Source organism: Myotis brandtii, unplaced genomic scaffold (assembly GCF_000412655.1).
Source record: "Myotis brandtii unplaced genomic scaffold, ASM41265v1 scaffold581, whole genome shotgun sequence".
NCBI lineage: Eukaryota > Metazoa > Chordata > Mammalia > Chiroptera > Vespertilionidae > Myotis > Myotis brandtii.
In genome coordinates, this window is record NW_005370182.1 from 186,037 (window position 1) to 200,357 (window position 14,321).

General features: G+C 59.9%; 1 protein-coding gene across 1 annotated transcript in view; it reads left to right on the plus strand.

The window, feature by feature from the left end:
- The window catches only part of LRP1 (low density lipoprotein receptor-related protein 1), an 80,347-nt gene that overhangs the window by 36,558 nt on the left and 29,468 nt on the right, over nt 1-14,321 (plus strand). Inside the window, 15 exon segments of the mRNA XM_014550053.1 lie at nt 362-529; nt 3,705-3,887; nt 4,268-4,468; nt 5,621-5,866; nt 6,909-7,106; nt 8,275-8,479; nt 8,637-8,801; nt 9,404-9,648; nt 10,076-10,207; nt 10,521-10,748; nt 10,942-11,116; nt 11,191-11,285; nt 11,510-11,659; nt 11,821-11,961; nt 12,517-12,651. Of these exon segments, the coding sequence (XP_014405539.1) occupies nt 362-529; nt 3,705-3,887; nt 4,268-4,468; nt 5,621-5,866; nt 6,909-7,106; nt 8,275-8,479; nt 8,637-8,801; nt 9,404-9,648; nt 10,076-10,207; nt 10,521-10,748; nt 10,942-11,116; nt 11,191-11,285; nt 11,510-11,659; nt 11,821-11,961; nt 12,517-12,651 (2,667 nt within the window).

The following is a 14,321-nucleotide window of genomic DNA, read 5'->3' on the forward strand; positions in this document are numbered from 1 at the left end:
ATCTCTCTCCCTCCAAAACCAGATAAATCCCTGCCTTGCCCCCAAAGCAAACAGACCCCTGTTCCCACACCCTGCCTAAAAGAAAGAAACATGCCCTGTGCCCCTCCCCCAGCCTTCCCAGACTCAGGGAAGGGCCCTCCTGGAGCCCGCCCGCCGCCCCTCCCCCCTTCCCCCAATGTGGGCCATGGTGCATGCTGCAGTCTATGCAGTTTCTGTGTCTTTTCTGTTTGTTTTTTTCTCCGTGGGGGGGTTGGGGTGGGGAGGTGGGAATCGGGAGGTGGGAGTGGGGGCCCCACCGGGGGTCACAGAGAAGGCCGTTGGCTGACGCGCTCCTTGCCTCTCCCCTTCTTGCCGCCCCCAGACAATGACTGTGGGGACAATAGTGACGAGGCAGGCTGCAGCCACTCTTGCTCTAGCACCCAGTTCAAATGCAACAGCGGGCGCTGCATCCCAGAGCACTGGACCTGCGATGGGGACAACGACTGCGGGGACTACAGCGACGAGACCCACGCCAACTGCACCAATCAGGGTAGGACCCGGAGCCCGCAGGGCGGGGCGAGACGGTGCACATCCACCACTCAGCATCCACCCATCCATCTGTCCTCCCACTGCGTGCGTTGCCATCTGGGAGCAGAGATAACCCAGCCGTGGCTCTTATCCTGCAGGAGTTTCCCGTCCAGTGGGAGAGGGAGATTGCCGACAACTCGGTGTCACACGCCGTTAAGATTGCAGGCCTTGCAGCTGCGTGGCTCTGGGTTTGAGCGCCAGCTCTGCTAACTATCTGGGTGGCCTTGAGCAAGTCACTTAGCGGCCTCTGTGCTCATCTGCAAAGTGGGGATAATAATAGCACCGATATCGCGGTGTTGCTGTGGGGGTTTCAGGGAGGCCGTGCGCAGCAGGCGGTGTTGCTGTGGGGGTTTCAGGGAGGCCGTGTGCAGCAGGCACTCAGCCTGTGGCTCGTGTTGGGACCGAGTAGCTTTGAAGGGATGCTCAGAGGGGTCGGGATGAATGAGTGCAGTGAGGACCAGAGCAGAGAGGGGCTGGCTCCATGAGGGTCCCTAGTGCCGGCCCCCAGGCCCCAGCCAGGGGCAGTGGAGCTCAGTCTAAGGGAAGGCACAGACCCTCTCGAGGGATGTGGGTGTCTCGCTGTGGCTGCTTGTTACTATGGAAGAATGCAGACCCAGGACTGCCCTGGCTTCAAGGGAAGTCTGCACTGAAATGCAGATTTTTATGTGAAATCTACCCATTTTACAATACATATGTTAGTGTCCTGAAGCTGCCACAGTCACGTACCACAAACTGAGTGGTTTAAACAACAGAAATCTATGATCTGACATGACTAAAGGTTATGAGTTCAAGGCCCACGTGTCGGCAGGGTTGGCTCCTCTGAGGGCTGTGAGGGGGACTGTTCCCGGCCTCGCTCCCAGCTCTGGTGTGTGCTGGCAATCTCGGCGTTCTGTGGCTTGTGCATGTTGCACCCCGATCTGTGCCTTCGTCTTCACATGGCATCCTCCCTGGGTGTGTGTCTGTCCCTGTGTCCATATTTCCTCTTTATGGAAGGACAGTCTTATTGGATTAGGGCCCACCCTAATGATCTCATCTTAAATTGATCATCTCCAAAGACCTATTTCCAAGTAAGGTCACATGCCCAGGTACTATGAGTTAGGACTTCGGCATCTCTTTTAGGGAACACAAGTCAAACGGTAACAACCAGCAATTGGTTTTAAAAGTTTAAAAAAACACCGCAGGCCCAGATCTTCCCACAGGCCTCATCTGGCCCCGGGTCACCAGCCTACAACCTCTGCCTCGTGGAGTTAGGTGCACATAGTGGGAGCGGTGCTGAGCAGGCGCTGTGGCCCAGCACTGAGAGGGAGGAGGGGAGAGTCCCCAGGCCCAGGGGACAGTCGCTGGGTTTGCAGGGCCATCGCTGACAAAGGCTGGGTGAGGAGAGCAGGTGCTAGTGCAGGGGGTTCTGAGAAGGGTCCCTGGAGGTGTGTGCGTGGCCTGGTAGGAAAAGCTTCATTTACAAGCTGGGCGAACTCGGGCAAGTCGCTTCCTCTAAGCCTCCGCTTCCTCCTCTGTGAAATGAGAGGAGACGGGTGGGGGCCTGGCCCACGGGAACAGGGGTGTCATGGTTGGTAGCAATCCTTAACTATGGTTGTGAGCTGAAATGGCTGGGACCATTCAGGAGGCGGGATTTGAACCAGGGCCTGATAAGGGATTAGACCAGGGGTGGGCAAACTTTTTGGCTCGAGGGCCACAATGGGTTCTTAAACTGGACTGGAGGGCCGGAACAAAAGCATGGATGGAGTGTTTGTGTGAACTAATATAAATTCAAAGTAAACATCATTACATAAAAGGGTACGGTCTTTTTTTTTTTTAGTTTTATTCATTTCAAACGGGCCGGATCCGGCCTGCGGGCCGTAGTTTGCCCACGGCTGGATTAGACTGTGGGTAAATGGACAAGCCAGAGGGTCTGCAGGGTGGGGGTGGGATGGCCTCAGACCGGAGGGGACGGAGGAATGAGGCTGTTTTGAAAGGGGCAGGTTACAGCAAAGGAAAGTTGGGCGCTGGGGACCTTCGAAGGATTTCGAAGCTGGAAGGCGATAGGATGTAGGAGGTCTTTCGGAAGACCGTCCCGGAAGGGGATTTGATTAGAAATCGGTTCAGGGGCCCCAAGGAAGGAAAATCGGCGTGTGGGCTGCTGCTGAAGTCCAGGCACCAGAGGAGAGCCTTGTCCACGCTCGGGGCAGGTGGGCAAAGCGGCCCCGGTGGTGGTGGCAGTCAGGCGGGTGCAGTCACCTGTTCCTGCTCCTTCCCTGGCCCCCGGGGTCATAGCTCAGCATAACCTGCAGGACCCGAGACAGATTATGCCCCAGCCCTGCCCTCAGCCCACACTGGCGCCCTACGCATTTAGAATCAATACCAAATGTTGCTGCAAGGCCTGCAGGGCTCCACCCACTTCTCTGACCTGTGTTCCTGCCGCCCATCTCCTTTGCTCCGCTCTGGCTGTGCAGCCTCAACTGTGCCCTGGGCATTTGTCCAGCACACCCTGCGTAGTCCTATCCCGGACTTTGCACTAGCTGTTCCCTGGACTTTGCACTAGCTGTTTGCCTAGAATACACCTCACGCTGTTCAGGACTCTGCTCAGAGACCTTCCCCGATTGTCCCATCTAAAGCAGCATCCTCATCCCTTGCTAGCCTTGGCCCGGCTTGGTGTCCACAGCTTCGACCGCTACCTGCAACTCCATCCTGGGTTTCTATGTTGCGTTTTATTGTCTGTGTCTTCCCCCCTAGAGCTTCACTTCCATGACGGGAAAAGGCCCGTCATGGAGTCTTGCTCGTGCTGGCACCTGAAACAGTGCCTGGCACACAGTAGGCCATCACTAAGTGTCTGTGGGGTGGATGAATGAAACAGAGGCTAGGCTAAGGCGGGGGGCATCTGAGCTCTGGCCGAGCAAACTGCTTATCCAGTCGAGCTCTCGCGTGTAAAATAGGGAGGTTAGGTGAGATGACCTTCGGGTCTGGGATTGTAGCATCCCTGCCTGCCTCATTCAGTGCTTCCAGGAGTGTCAGCAGTTCATCTCTGTCTCTGCTCATAGCCCCGGGCTGGGCATAGCACCAGGGGGATTGGGAAGGCAGAGGTGGGCATGGCTGACCTGAAGCCCCTGCCCCACCCAATGCCCTCCCCCGTCCCCCTGCAGCTACAAGGCCGCCTGGTGGCTGCCACAGTGATGAGTTCCAGTGCCGGCTGGATGGGCTGTGCATCCCCCTGCGCTGGCGCTGTGACGGGGACACTGACTGCATGGACTCCAGTGACGAGAAGAGCTGCGAGGGGGTGACCCACGTCTGTGACCCCAACGTCAAGTTCGGCTGCAAGGACTCTGGTAAAGAGAAGTATTGCAGGGAGCGTGGAATGGGGCAGCATGGACAGGAGAAAACCGTATTGAGAGCAGAGATAGCACCGCACTGTGAGGGATGGAGGTGGGGGCATTGAGGCAAAAGCCCGAACAGAAAGAGCTGTGCCTGATGCGTGGGGAAGACGGGAAGGGGCAGAGCCTGCACTAAGGGCCCTGGGGACCCAGCCCTCACCTCCTGCAGATTCCTCCTTCTTCGCTGTGTGAATTTCACAGAAAAGGCCTCGGGGTTCCTAGTGGACCGCAAGGCATTGCAGTCATGACCCTATTGGAGGACTCCACTGGGTCTGGGAAGGACATAGGGAGCCCGAAGCCCAGGCCTGGCCCCTCATGCTATACCCACCCCTCAGCTCGGTGCATCAGCAAAGCATGGGTATGTGATGGCGACAGTGACTGTGAAGATAACTCGGATGAGGAGAACTGTGAGTCCCTGGCCTGCAGGCCACCCTCGCACCCCTGTGCCAACAACACCTCAGTCTGCCTGCCCCCCGACAAGCTGTGCGACGGCAAGGACGACTGTGGAGACGGCTCCGATGAGGGAGAGCTCTGCGGTGAGGCCCAGGCCCGGGAGGCCCCAGGAGAGGGTGGGGAGGGTGCTGGGTAAGGAGTCCGGCCAGGCCGGGGCAGGTGGAGCAGGGCAGGCTGTGTGGGGAGAGGTCTGAGACTCGGAAAGGGCAGCTCTGGCTCCTGGGCGAGCAGTACCCAGAGCAGTTCCCAGCACCCCGTGTGGATTTGCCACTCACCTTCGCAAGAGGCTGTGCTCGACACATCACACTCTCATAGCATTGAATCCATAAAGCAGCCCTGCGAGGCAGATACGATTACACACTCCACCTTACAGATGAGAAAGCGGAGGCACAGAGAGGTTAAGTAGCTGGTCCGAGGTCACACAGCTCCTAAAGTAGAGACAGTGCGCGCAACCCCTCGCTGCAGGCACAGACCTCACCCACACGCGAGCCGCAGAGCTGGCTTTTGAGGTGAAGGCACCGGCTGGAGTGTTGATGTGGTCAGGGCAGGCTTCCCAGAGGAGGTGGGGATTTAATTGGGTTCTCAAAGGTGGTAGATCTTTCAGGGTGAGTGGGAACGTGGGGGGAGGAGGGTGTGCATTCAAGATCAAAAGAAATGGGGTCAGGACGGGGCACATGGTGCGGCCTGGGGGTGAGGAGCGGAGCCACCTTATCTCCAGGCGGAGCCTCGGGTTCCCGAAAGGAGAGGAGTGGGAGATAAGGCGGCCGGACAGGCCCCGAGAACTGCTGCCGGGTCATCTCTCAGGGCTGGCAGATCCCAGGGCGTGTCAGGGCCCAGGGTGGGACATTCCATACTGCACCTCACCCCGAATCAGGAGAGACCGAGGAAAAGGGAATGGGTTTCCCGCCCTCCCAGAGAGAGGCAAAAAGCTGGGGCCCCCACCGTGGGCTCAAGAAGTGGCAAGGAAGTAGAGACCAGAGAGATGCAGACATGGTGTGGGAAGGTGGGGGGGTCCCAGTGGTGGGTGCTGGGGTCCCAACCCTGGTCCTGAGAAAGCCTGGGAAGCAGTGGGACAGAGGGTTGGTGGGAATGGAAAAGAAGGATGCGGGGAGGAGGGGAGAGGCAGGGGGCAGCGTGCCGGGCTGCCTGCCTGGGACTTGGGGCCCAGCAGGGCCATGGTCCTGCCCCCTCTGGGATCCTGACCCTGATCCTGTCCCCTGATCCCTGCCCCCCAGACCAGTGCTCTCTGAATAACGGAGGCTGCAGCCACAACTGCTCAGTGGCACCCGGGGAAGGCATTGTGTGCTCGTGCCCTCTGGGCATGGAGCTGGGGCCTGACAGCCACACCTGTCAGATCCAGAGCTACTGTGCCAAGCACCTCAAGTGCAGCCAGAAGTGCGACCAGAACAAGTTCAGCGTGAAGTGCTCCTGCTACGAGGGATGGGTGCTGGAGCCCGACGGGGAGAGCTGCCGCAGCCTGGGTAACACGCGGGTGAGGGTGGCGGTGGCAGCGGGCACTGGGCAGGCCGAGGCAGGTCCCTGAGCCGTGGGCGGCCGGGCTTGGGCGGCTGAGTGCCAGAGGCTAAGGTGTCTGTCAGGCCCAGCCCCAGAGCCAACAGACACCCTGCCTCCCTATAGACAGAAGAAACGTCCAAAGCTGTAGAGAATTTTCTTAGTTTACTTGAGTCAAACTGACAATTGCTGGGAAGTGAAATCTCAATAGGTGGAGAAAATGCTCCAGAGGGTGGCAGTTCTGCAGTTTGTTCGATACATTAGGGTAAAAGGGAGGGGAATGTTACACGGAGCCCATTGGTGGCAGGCTGAGGGGCAGGAGAAAGCAAAGCTTCTCTGGGATTAGATAAAAGTAAAGGGAACCCTGACCGGTTTGGCTCAGTGGATGGAGCGTCGGCCTGCGGGCCGAGAGGTCCCAGGTTCGATTCCGGTCAAGGGCATGTACCTTGGTTTCGGGCACATCCCCAGTTGGAGGGAGGTGTGCAGGAGGCAGCTGATCGATGTTTCTAACTCTCTATCCCTCTCCCTTCCTCTCTGTAAAAAAGTCAATAATAATAATAATAATAAAAGTAAATGGAGAGGCACATACTTTATGTTGGAGGGTCCGGGATGGTTAATAACTAAAATGTGTGCACATAGAGGTGGCATCCTGGGAACAAAGTAACCAGGGGGGGTTCTGTGGTCTCGGTGCCAGGCTGTGCCCTGAGGCTCTGGAAGAGAAGATACTCTGACCTTCCAAAGGTGTGTAACTTAGATGCAAGAAGACCACAGGCTCACTCAGGTAGAGGACCTTGCCAAGGAAGCTAAGGCCAGGAGTGACGACCTGCTGTGAGTCGGTCTCACGTAGGGATTTGTGCATTCAGACCCCCTGTGGCGATTTTCAGTCCCTGAGTTTGTGGGGCCCACCATGCCTGCCAGGTTTATTAGGCGACCCCTTTCCCATCCACACCCTGCACAGGGTGGCACGGAGGCAGCAAGCCCCTTGCTGACCCCCACCGCACCCCTCTCCAGACCCCTTCAAGCCCTTCATCATCTTCTCCAACCGGCACGAAATCCGGCGCATCGACCTTCAAAAAGGGGACTACAGCGTCCTGGTGCCTGGCCTGCGCAACACCATCGCCCTGGACTTCCACCTCAGCCAGAGCGCCCTCTACTGGACCGACGTGGTGGAGGACAAGATCTACCGCGGGAAGCTGCTGGACAACGGAGGTGAAGGGCTCGCCTCGCCCAAGGGGCCCTGGGTGCTCGGCCCCCAGCAGAGGCCCTTGGCTCCCCCAGCCCCCACACTCTGGTTAATTGGTTAGATTTTGCTGTGGGTCTCAGTGCCTGACGCCCCGTAATTATCGTCGGCAGGGCTGCCAGCCTGATAATTAACAAAATGATCAGCCTTCCTTTGAAAAGGCCTGCAGCTCGGCTCCCCAGACCCTAGAATTACAGGCTTGGAAGTAAAAACGTCATTTAGGGGTGGGGGTACCTGAACTCGGCCTCCGTCCCACGGCAGCCTGACCCATCACAGATTTCGTTCGTCCAGTCGACACACATGTTGAGCACCTGCCATACCCACGGGGCCCTGGGAGGCAGCAGTGACCAAAGCCGGTCCAAATGCCTGCCCTGCTGGAGCTCATGTGCCAGTAGCACCAGCTGTAAGCACTGAGGGACAGGGCACTGTGGAGGGACAGAGGAGGGCATCGCTGGGGCCAATAGGAACGCAGCTGTAAGCACTGTGAGGGACAGAGGAGGGCATCGCTGGGGCCAATAGGAACGAGGCAAGAGGGCCGCGAGAAGGGCTGACATTTAAATGGGACAGTCAGAGGAGGCCCCTCAGGAGGTGACAACTGAGCAAAGACTCGGAAGAAGCTCATCTTCCTGCAGGAGTCTGTCGTAGGGAAAACCTGGAGCCACTCAGCTGTCAAATGCCCATCAGCCAGGGGGAGCTGAGTAGACTGGGACCGTGTGCACACTGTTCGACGGTTTCTAAAATAATGCAGTCCGTGTATATATGTCTTTCCGTGAAAAATCTCCGAGACAGTCTGTGGGGTGACTTCTAGAAAGTTCTTTCCTCCTCACATGGGTCTGGTCTGTCCCCCAAAGCCTCTGCCCTCTGCCCTGACCTCCTCCCATGGTTAGCCTTCCAGAGAGCTGCACACAGAGGTGGTAGCCGTGACCCCTTCCTCCGGGGTTCCGGAAGCCAGGCTGCACTCCGCCTGACCTCCTGTGGGGTGGGGGGCCGGAATGACAGTGGGGGGCTGGGAACCCCAGTGGAATCTGGGGCCCATCAGAGGCAGGGTTGAGGGGGGTCATGGAATGTGCCAGATGTCTCGAGTTGAGTCCAGCCTGCCCCATGGGACTCTAACCTCCCGCCACCTCCCTTCTCCAGCCCTGACCAGTTTCGAGGTGGTGATTCAGTACGGCCTGGCCACCCCCGAGGGCCTGGCCGTAGACTGGATTGCAGGCAACATTTACTGGGTCGAGAGCAACCTGGACCAGATCGAGGTGGCCAAGCTGGATGGGACTCTTCGGACCACCCTGCTGGCGGGTGACATCGAGCACCCAAGGGCGATTGCACTGGATCCCCGAGATGGGTGAGGACCCCTCGGTCCCTGCATAGCCTTGTTCAGCCTGGCCACAGCACCCATCTCCTTAATGCTTCTCAACCCCCTAGGCCTTTTACCTAGACCCTCCCACAGCCCCTTCCCCAGGCCCCTGCTGGCCCCTCCTGACCGCCTCCCCACTCCCCAGGATCCTGTTCTGGACGGACTGGGACGCCAGCCTGCCCCGAATTGAGGCAGCCTCCATGAGTGGGGCTGGGCGCCGCACCATCCACCGGGAGACGGGCTCGGGTGGCTGGCCCAACGGGCTCACCGTGGACTACCTGGAGAAGCGCATCCTCTGGATCGATGCCAGGTCAGCCCCTCCACCAGCCCTGGGAGGCCGCCATCTCCCGCCCCCACCCAGGGCCAGGGTGGGCCAGGGTCCCAGGACTTGGCAGTGAGGAGGGTGGTAAGGCCTGGGGACTTAGGTCCAGAACCAGGCGGCCAAGGGCTGGGCCCAGCAGAGGGCGGCAGTGAGGGAGGGGCTGGGTTAGGGGACAGGTGCGGACAGAAGAGGGTGCAGGCGAGCCGCCCCCTGCCCCCTGCCCCAGGTGCCTGGCCGAGGGCTGAAATACAACCTCCTGGCCCCTCAGATCTGTGCGCTCTCCGGGGCTCAGTCTAACTGGTCTCTGCAGAGGGGGTGCCTGTTTATAACCTTCACCAGGGCCCTGTGTGCTAACGGCCGCCCTGGGGAGAAGGGGGGGGGGGTGACACGGCTGGATTCCAGCCCTGGCAGCACGTGGTCCCCAGCTTGGCCATTCTGTCTGCCTCCTCTGGCCAGCAGGGGTGGGAGGAGGGACGCTCCAGGGGGTGAAGTGGGGGCTGTGGGCCAGGGCCTGGGAGGGCGCCCTGGGCAGGGTGCCCTGAGCTGCGGCCCCAGCCGGCACCCTCACTCCTCCCCGACCGTGCCCTCAGGTCGGATGCCATCTACTCGGCCCGTTACGACGGCTCCGGCCACATGGAGGTGCTCCGGGGGCACGAGTTCCTGTCCCACCCGTTCGCGGTGACGCTGTACGGGGGGGAGGTGTACTGGACGGACTGGCGGACAAACACGCTGGCCAAGGCCAACAAGTGGACCGGCCACAATGTCACCGTGGTACAGAGGACCAACACCCAGCCCTTCGACCTGCAGGTGTACCACCCCTCCCGGCAGCCCATGGGTAAGGGCCCGAGGAGCCAGCGGCCTTGTCAGAGGCCTGTGAGAGAGGAGGGCTTTGAGCTGGACCGGAGCCAGAAGGGCTGGTGGCGGGCGGTGCTGAAACAGGGAGGATGGGAAGGGGTGAAGAGGGGTGGTTCAGCCCGGCCAGTGTGGCTCAGTGGTTGAACCAGGAGATCATGGTTTGATTCCTGGTCAGGGCACATGCCCAGATTTCAGGCTCGTTCCCCAGTAGGGGGCGTGCAGGAGGCAGCCTATCAAAGATTCTCCCTCATCATGGATGTTTCTATCTCTCCCTCTTCCTTCCTCTCTGAAATCAATAAAGATATATTTTAAAGAGAAGAAGAAGAGGGGTGGTTCAGGAGAGAAAGGCCATGGAGGGCCCAGCAAGTCATAGGATGTTCTTGCTTCTCCTCTCTCCCCCCACCCAGCTCCCAACCCCTGCGAGGCCAATGGGGGCCGTGGCCCCTGCTCCCACCTGTGTCTCATCAACTACAACCGGACGGTCTCCTGCGCCTGCCCCCACCTCATGAAGCTCCAGAAGGACAACACCACCTGCTACGGTAGGAGCCCTTCCTGCAGGGCTGGTGGTCACGAGGCTCAGGGAGGAGTCGGCACCCGGGGGCTCCCGTGTCACTGCAGGTAGACAGTGAGCCGGGAGGGACCCGCCGGGGAGGCTCGGGGCAGCCTCGGTAGGACCGGCGGGGCTACCGCAGGGAGGTCACCCTAGGGGGAGCGCGGCTTCTGGACGCTGAGGGCCAGCAGCCAACAGAAGGGACGGGAGAAGGGACCGTACTCTGGAGGGGGGTGGGGGGCGCGGAGCCCAGAGGCAGGGCTGCCCTCAGCAGTGACCCCACCCCACCCCGTGCCCCACAGAGTTTAAGAAGTTCCTGCTGTACGCACGTCAGATGGAGATCCGGGGTGTGGACCTGGACGCCCCCTACTACAACTACATCATCTCCTTCACGGTGCCCGACATCGACAACGTCACGGTGCTGGACTACGACGCCCGCGAGCAGCGCGTGTACTGGTCCGACGTCCGGACGCAGGCCATCAAGAGGGCCTTCATCAACGGCACTGGCGTGGAGACGGTGGTCTCTGCAGGTTCTGCCCGGACCCTGCCCCCACCCGCCCTGGCTCCCCACCGGGCCCCTGGTGCCCCCTCCCTGTGCCCCTGCGTCCCTCGGGGTACTGCGGCCTGGTGTCCTGATCCCCATTCCCCACAGAAGACAGGCTGCCCGACCCCCCAGCCTCTGCCCTGCCACCCCCAACCACCAGCTCCCCGCTGTGCCCCCAGACTTGCCGAATGCCCACGGGCTGGCCGTGGACTGGATGTCCCGGAACCTGTTCTGGACCAGCTACGACACCAACAAGAAGCAGATCAACGTGGCCCGGCTGGACGGCTCCTTCAAGAACGCAGTGGTGCAGGGCCTGGAGCAGCCCCACGGCCTGGTTGTCCACCCCCTTCGTGGGTCAGTCCAGGGCCAGGGTCAGGGAGCGGGAGGTGGGGGCAGACGAGGATGCTGAGCCCCTCCTCCTCCCCCAGGAAGCTGTACTGGACCGACGGTGACAACATCAGCATGGCCAACATGGACGGCAGCAACCGCACCCTGCTCTTCAGTGGCCAGCGGGGCCCTGTGGGTATGAGCTGGCCCCACCTGCCCACAGCCTTCCCTCGTTCCTCCACCAGGGCAAGCTCTCAGGGTTTCCGGTTGCCCCTCTGTCTCCCCAGACTCCCAGCTTAGTGCTTATCCTTCCCACCCTCCCCACAAAACACATCCTTGGAGGTGGCAGCCGGGCTGGGTAGGCTCTGGGACCCCAGCCCTGGTGTCAGGCTCTCCGGCGGTGACACCCCCCTCTTCCAGGCCTGGCCATTGACTTCCCTGAAAGCAAACTCTACTGGATCAGCTCCGGGAACCACACCATCAACCGCTGCAACCTGGACGGGAGTGACCTGGAGATCATCGACGCCATGCGGAACCAGCTGGGCAAGGCCACAGCCCTGGCCATCATGGGTGAGGCCGCTGGCGGGAGCAGGGACAGGAGCAGAGCAGGCCAGGCTGCACTGGCTGGGGAGATGGGGGCGGGCCTGGGGGCAGCCTGCCTGCCCTGCCAGGCCCCTCAGGAGCGCTGCTGGGGAGGTCTTCCCCAGGTACCATCCCTCCTGTTGCCCCAGGGGACAAGCTGTGGTGGGCAGATCAGGTGTCGGAGAAGATGGGCACCTGCAACAAGGCTGACGGCTCGGGGTCCGTGGTCCTGCGGAACAGCACCACCCTAGTGATGCACATGAAGGTCTACGACGAGAGCATCCAGTTGGGTGAGACAGGGCTCCAGGGGCAGGGAGGCGCGGTGGGGGTCAGAGGAGTCAAGGCTGCAGGAACCCTGGGGCAAGGGAGCGGACGGGAATGAAAATGGGGTGGGTTCCCCTCACCACCCAAAGGGGGTCCCCTTTCTAATTCTCACGGAGGCACCGTATAGGCCAGGGGTGGGCAAACTTTTTGACTCGAGGGCCACAATGGGTTCTTAAACTGGACCGGAGGGCCGGAACAAAAGCATGGATGGAGTGTTTGTGTGAACTAATATAAATTCAAAGTAAACATCATTACATAAAAGGGTACGGTCTTTTTTTTTTTTTAGTTTTATTCATTTCAAACGGGCCGGATCCGGCCCGCGGGCCGTAGTTTGCCCACGGCTGGTATAGGCTCACAGCCACCCGGTTACTGGAGGACAGATGACCTGAGAGCTGAGTTGGGGGGTGACCCCCACAAGGCCCAGGCTGAAGGCAGTGACTGTCCCTGAGCAGCATGAGCCGGACACCGAGGTCCCAGGGAGGACTCCTGACCCTTTCTCTGCCTCCCGCCTCCTCCCCCAGGGCACGAGGTCACCAACCCCTGCAGTGTCAACAACGGGGACTGCTCCCAGCTCTGCCTGCCCACGTCAGAGACGACCCGCTCCTGCATGTGCACAGCTGGCTACAGCCTCCGGAGTGGCCAGCAGGCCTGTGAGGGTCAGTGCCCCCGCCTCTGCCCGCTTTGACCCAGGTCTCCAACCCCGGCCGTCCTACCGACGGCCTTGGCAACAGGACTGCATTCGTCATGTCATTAAGGGCCTTCTGAGTCGGATGTTTAGTCAGCCCTTGTGCTGGGTGCCGCGGGGGAAGCCGGGGGACAGAAGTCCCCGTGCTCTGCAGTCTTAACCAGAAGGGGGTGCTCAGGTGTAGGGGAAACTGGACCATGAAGTGGCTCTGACTTCAGTAGGATTTTGGAGAAAGATGTCAAAAGGCAGTGCTTCCCTGGCCGGGTGGCTCCATGGGTTGGAGTGTCGTCCCGTACACCGAAAAGACTGCAGTTTCGATTCATTGTCAGGGCACATACCCAGGTTGCGGGTTCGATCCCCAGTCGGAGCGTGTCTGGGAGGCAACTGATGGATCGCTCTCTCACGTCGATGTTTCTCTCTCTATCCCTTCTCTCTCTAAAAACCAATAAGCATCCTTGGGTAAGGATTTAAAGAAAGAAAGAAAAGAAAAAAAGGCAGGGCCAGCTCTGTGGTATAGGTGTGCTCTAGTGGGGGCTGGAGGTCTTGAAGGCAGTTCCTCTCCTGACTCCCAGTAGGATCTGAGTGTTGTGTGGCTCAAAGGGGAGGGCTGATAGGCAACGGCAAGGGGTCCAGAGCAACAGGCGGGCCCTGAGGTGCCAAGCCCGAGTGCTGGGCAGAGTGGGGAGTCGTGGTGCCGGGCTGTGAGGTCAGGCAGGGCCAGGAGTTCTCAGCCAGGAGAGCCCGGGAAGTGATGTTTGGGGCAGATTAACCTGGCGGCACGGCGCCGGCTGGGTGGGGGAGGGAGAACCCAGGCTGTCAGACCAGTTCGGAGGCTGTTGGAGTAATCCCGGTGTTGGGAGATGGGGCCTCGGCCGGCCACAGGGAAGAGATGAAAGTCAGAGACCTTTCACAAGAACCTGGTGACTGATTTACGAGCCTGTGCCCTGAGACAGCATTTCTGACGGGCACTCCGGGCACCTCCCTTTGATGTGGGTAAATGTTACAGAAGCCAACACTGGGGTGAGCAGAGTTTAGGGGTTTTCGCTGCAGAATGTCTCAGAGCCGTGCATGTGCTCGTCTGCGCTGAACATTTTTCAAGGGAAGACTCTGGTGTTTGGAGTTTCCCCCAACTCACTCAACCATGAGTCCTTCTTTCCATGGAGCCTGAGCTACCAAGGCCCATTTGGGGACTCATTTGGGGATGCACTGTATCAAGTGGTAAAAGCCAGGCAGGATTCTGGGATGCGTGAATAAGGCTCCCCATAAGCAATGGGAAACGGGAATGAGACGGGCTCAGGGGTGAGGTGTTGGGGATGCTGAGTTTCAGGTGTTGGAGAGAGGGAAGGACAAGGAGGAAACTAGGGTGGGAACCTAAATGTGGGAGTCGGTGCAGTGCAGTGTCTTGTCGGAACCTTCCCAGATTCTCCGTCTTGGCCTCGGAGGCTGCTGGGTTGTATTCAGGCAAGTGGCCTGGAGAGCCCGGCACAGGGAGAGAAATCCAGGCCTCTGCCGCCCTCTAGTGGGGGCTGGAGGTCTTGCAGGTAGTTCCCCAGCGTGTGTCCCCCTCCTGACTCCCAGAGAGCTGACCTCCCTGCCCAGGCTAGGGTGTGTGTATATATGTGTGTTGAGAGGGAAGCGTGA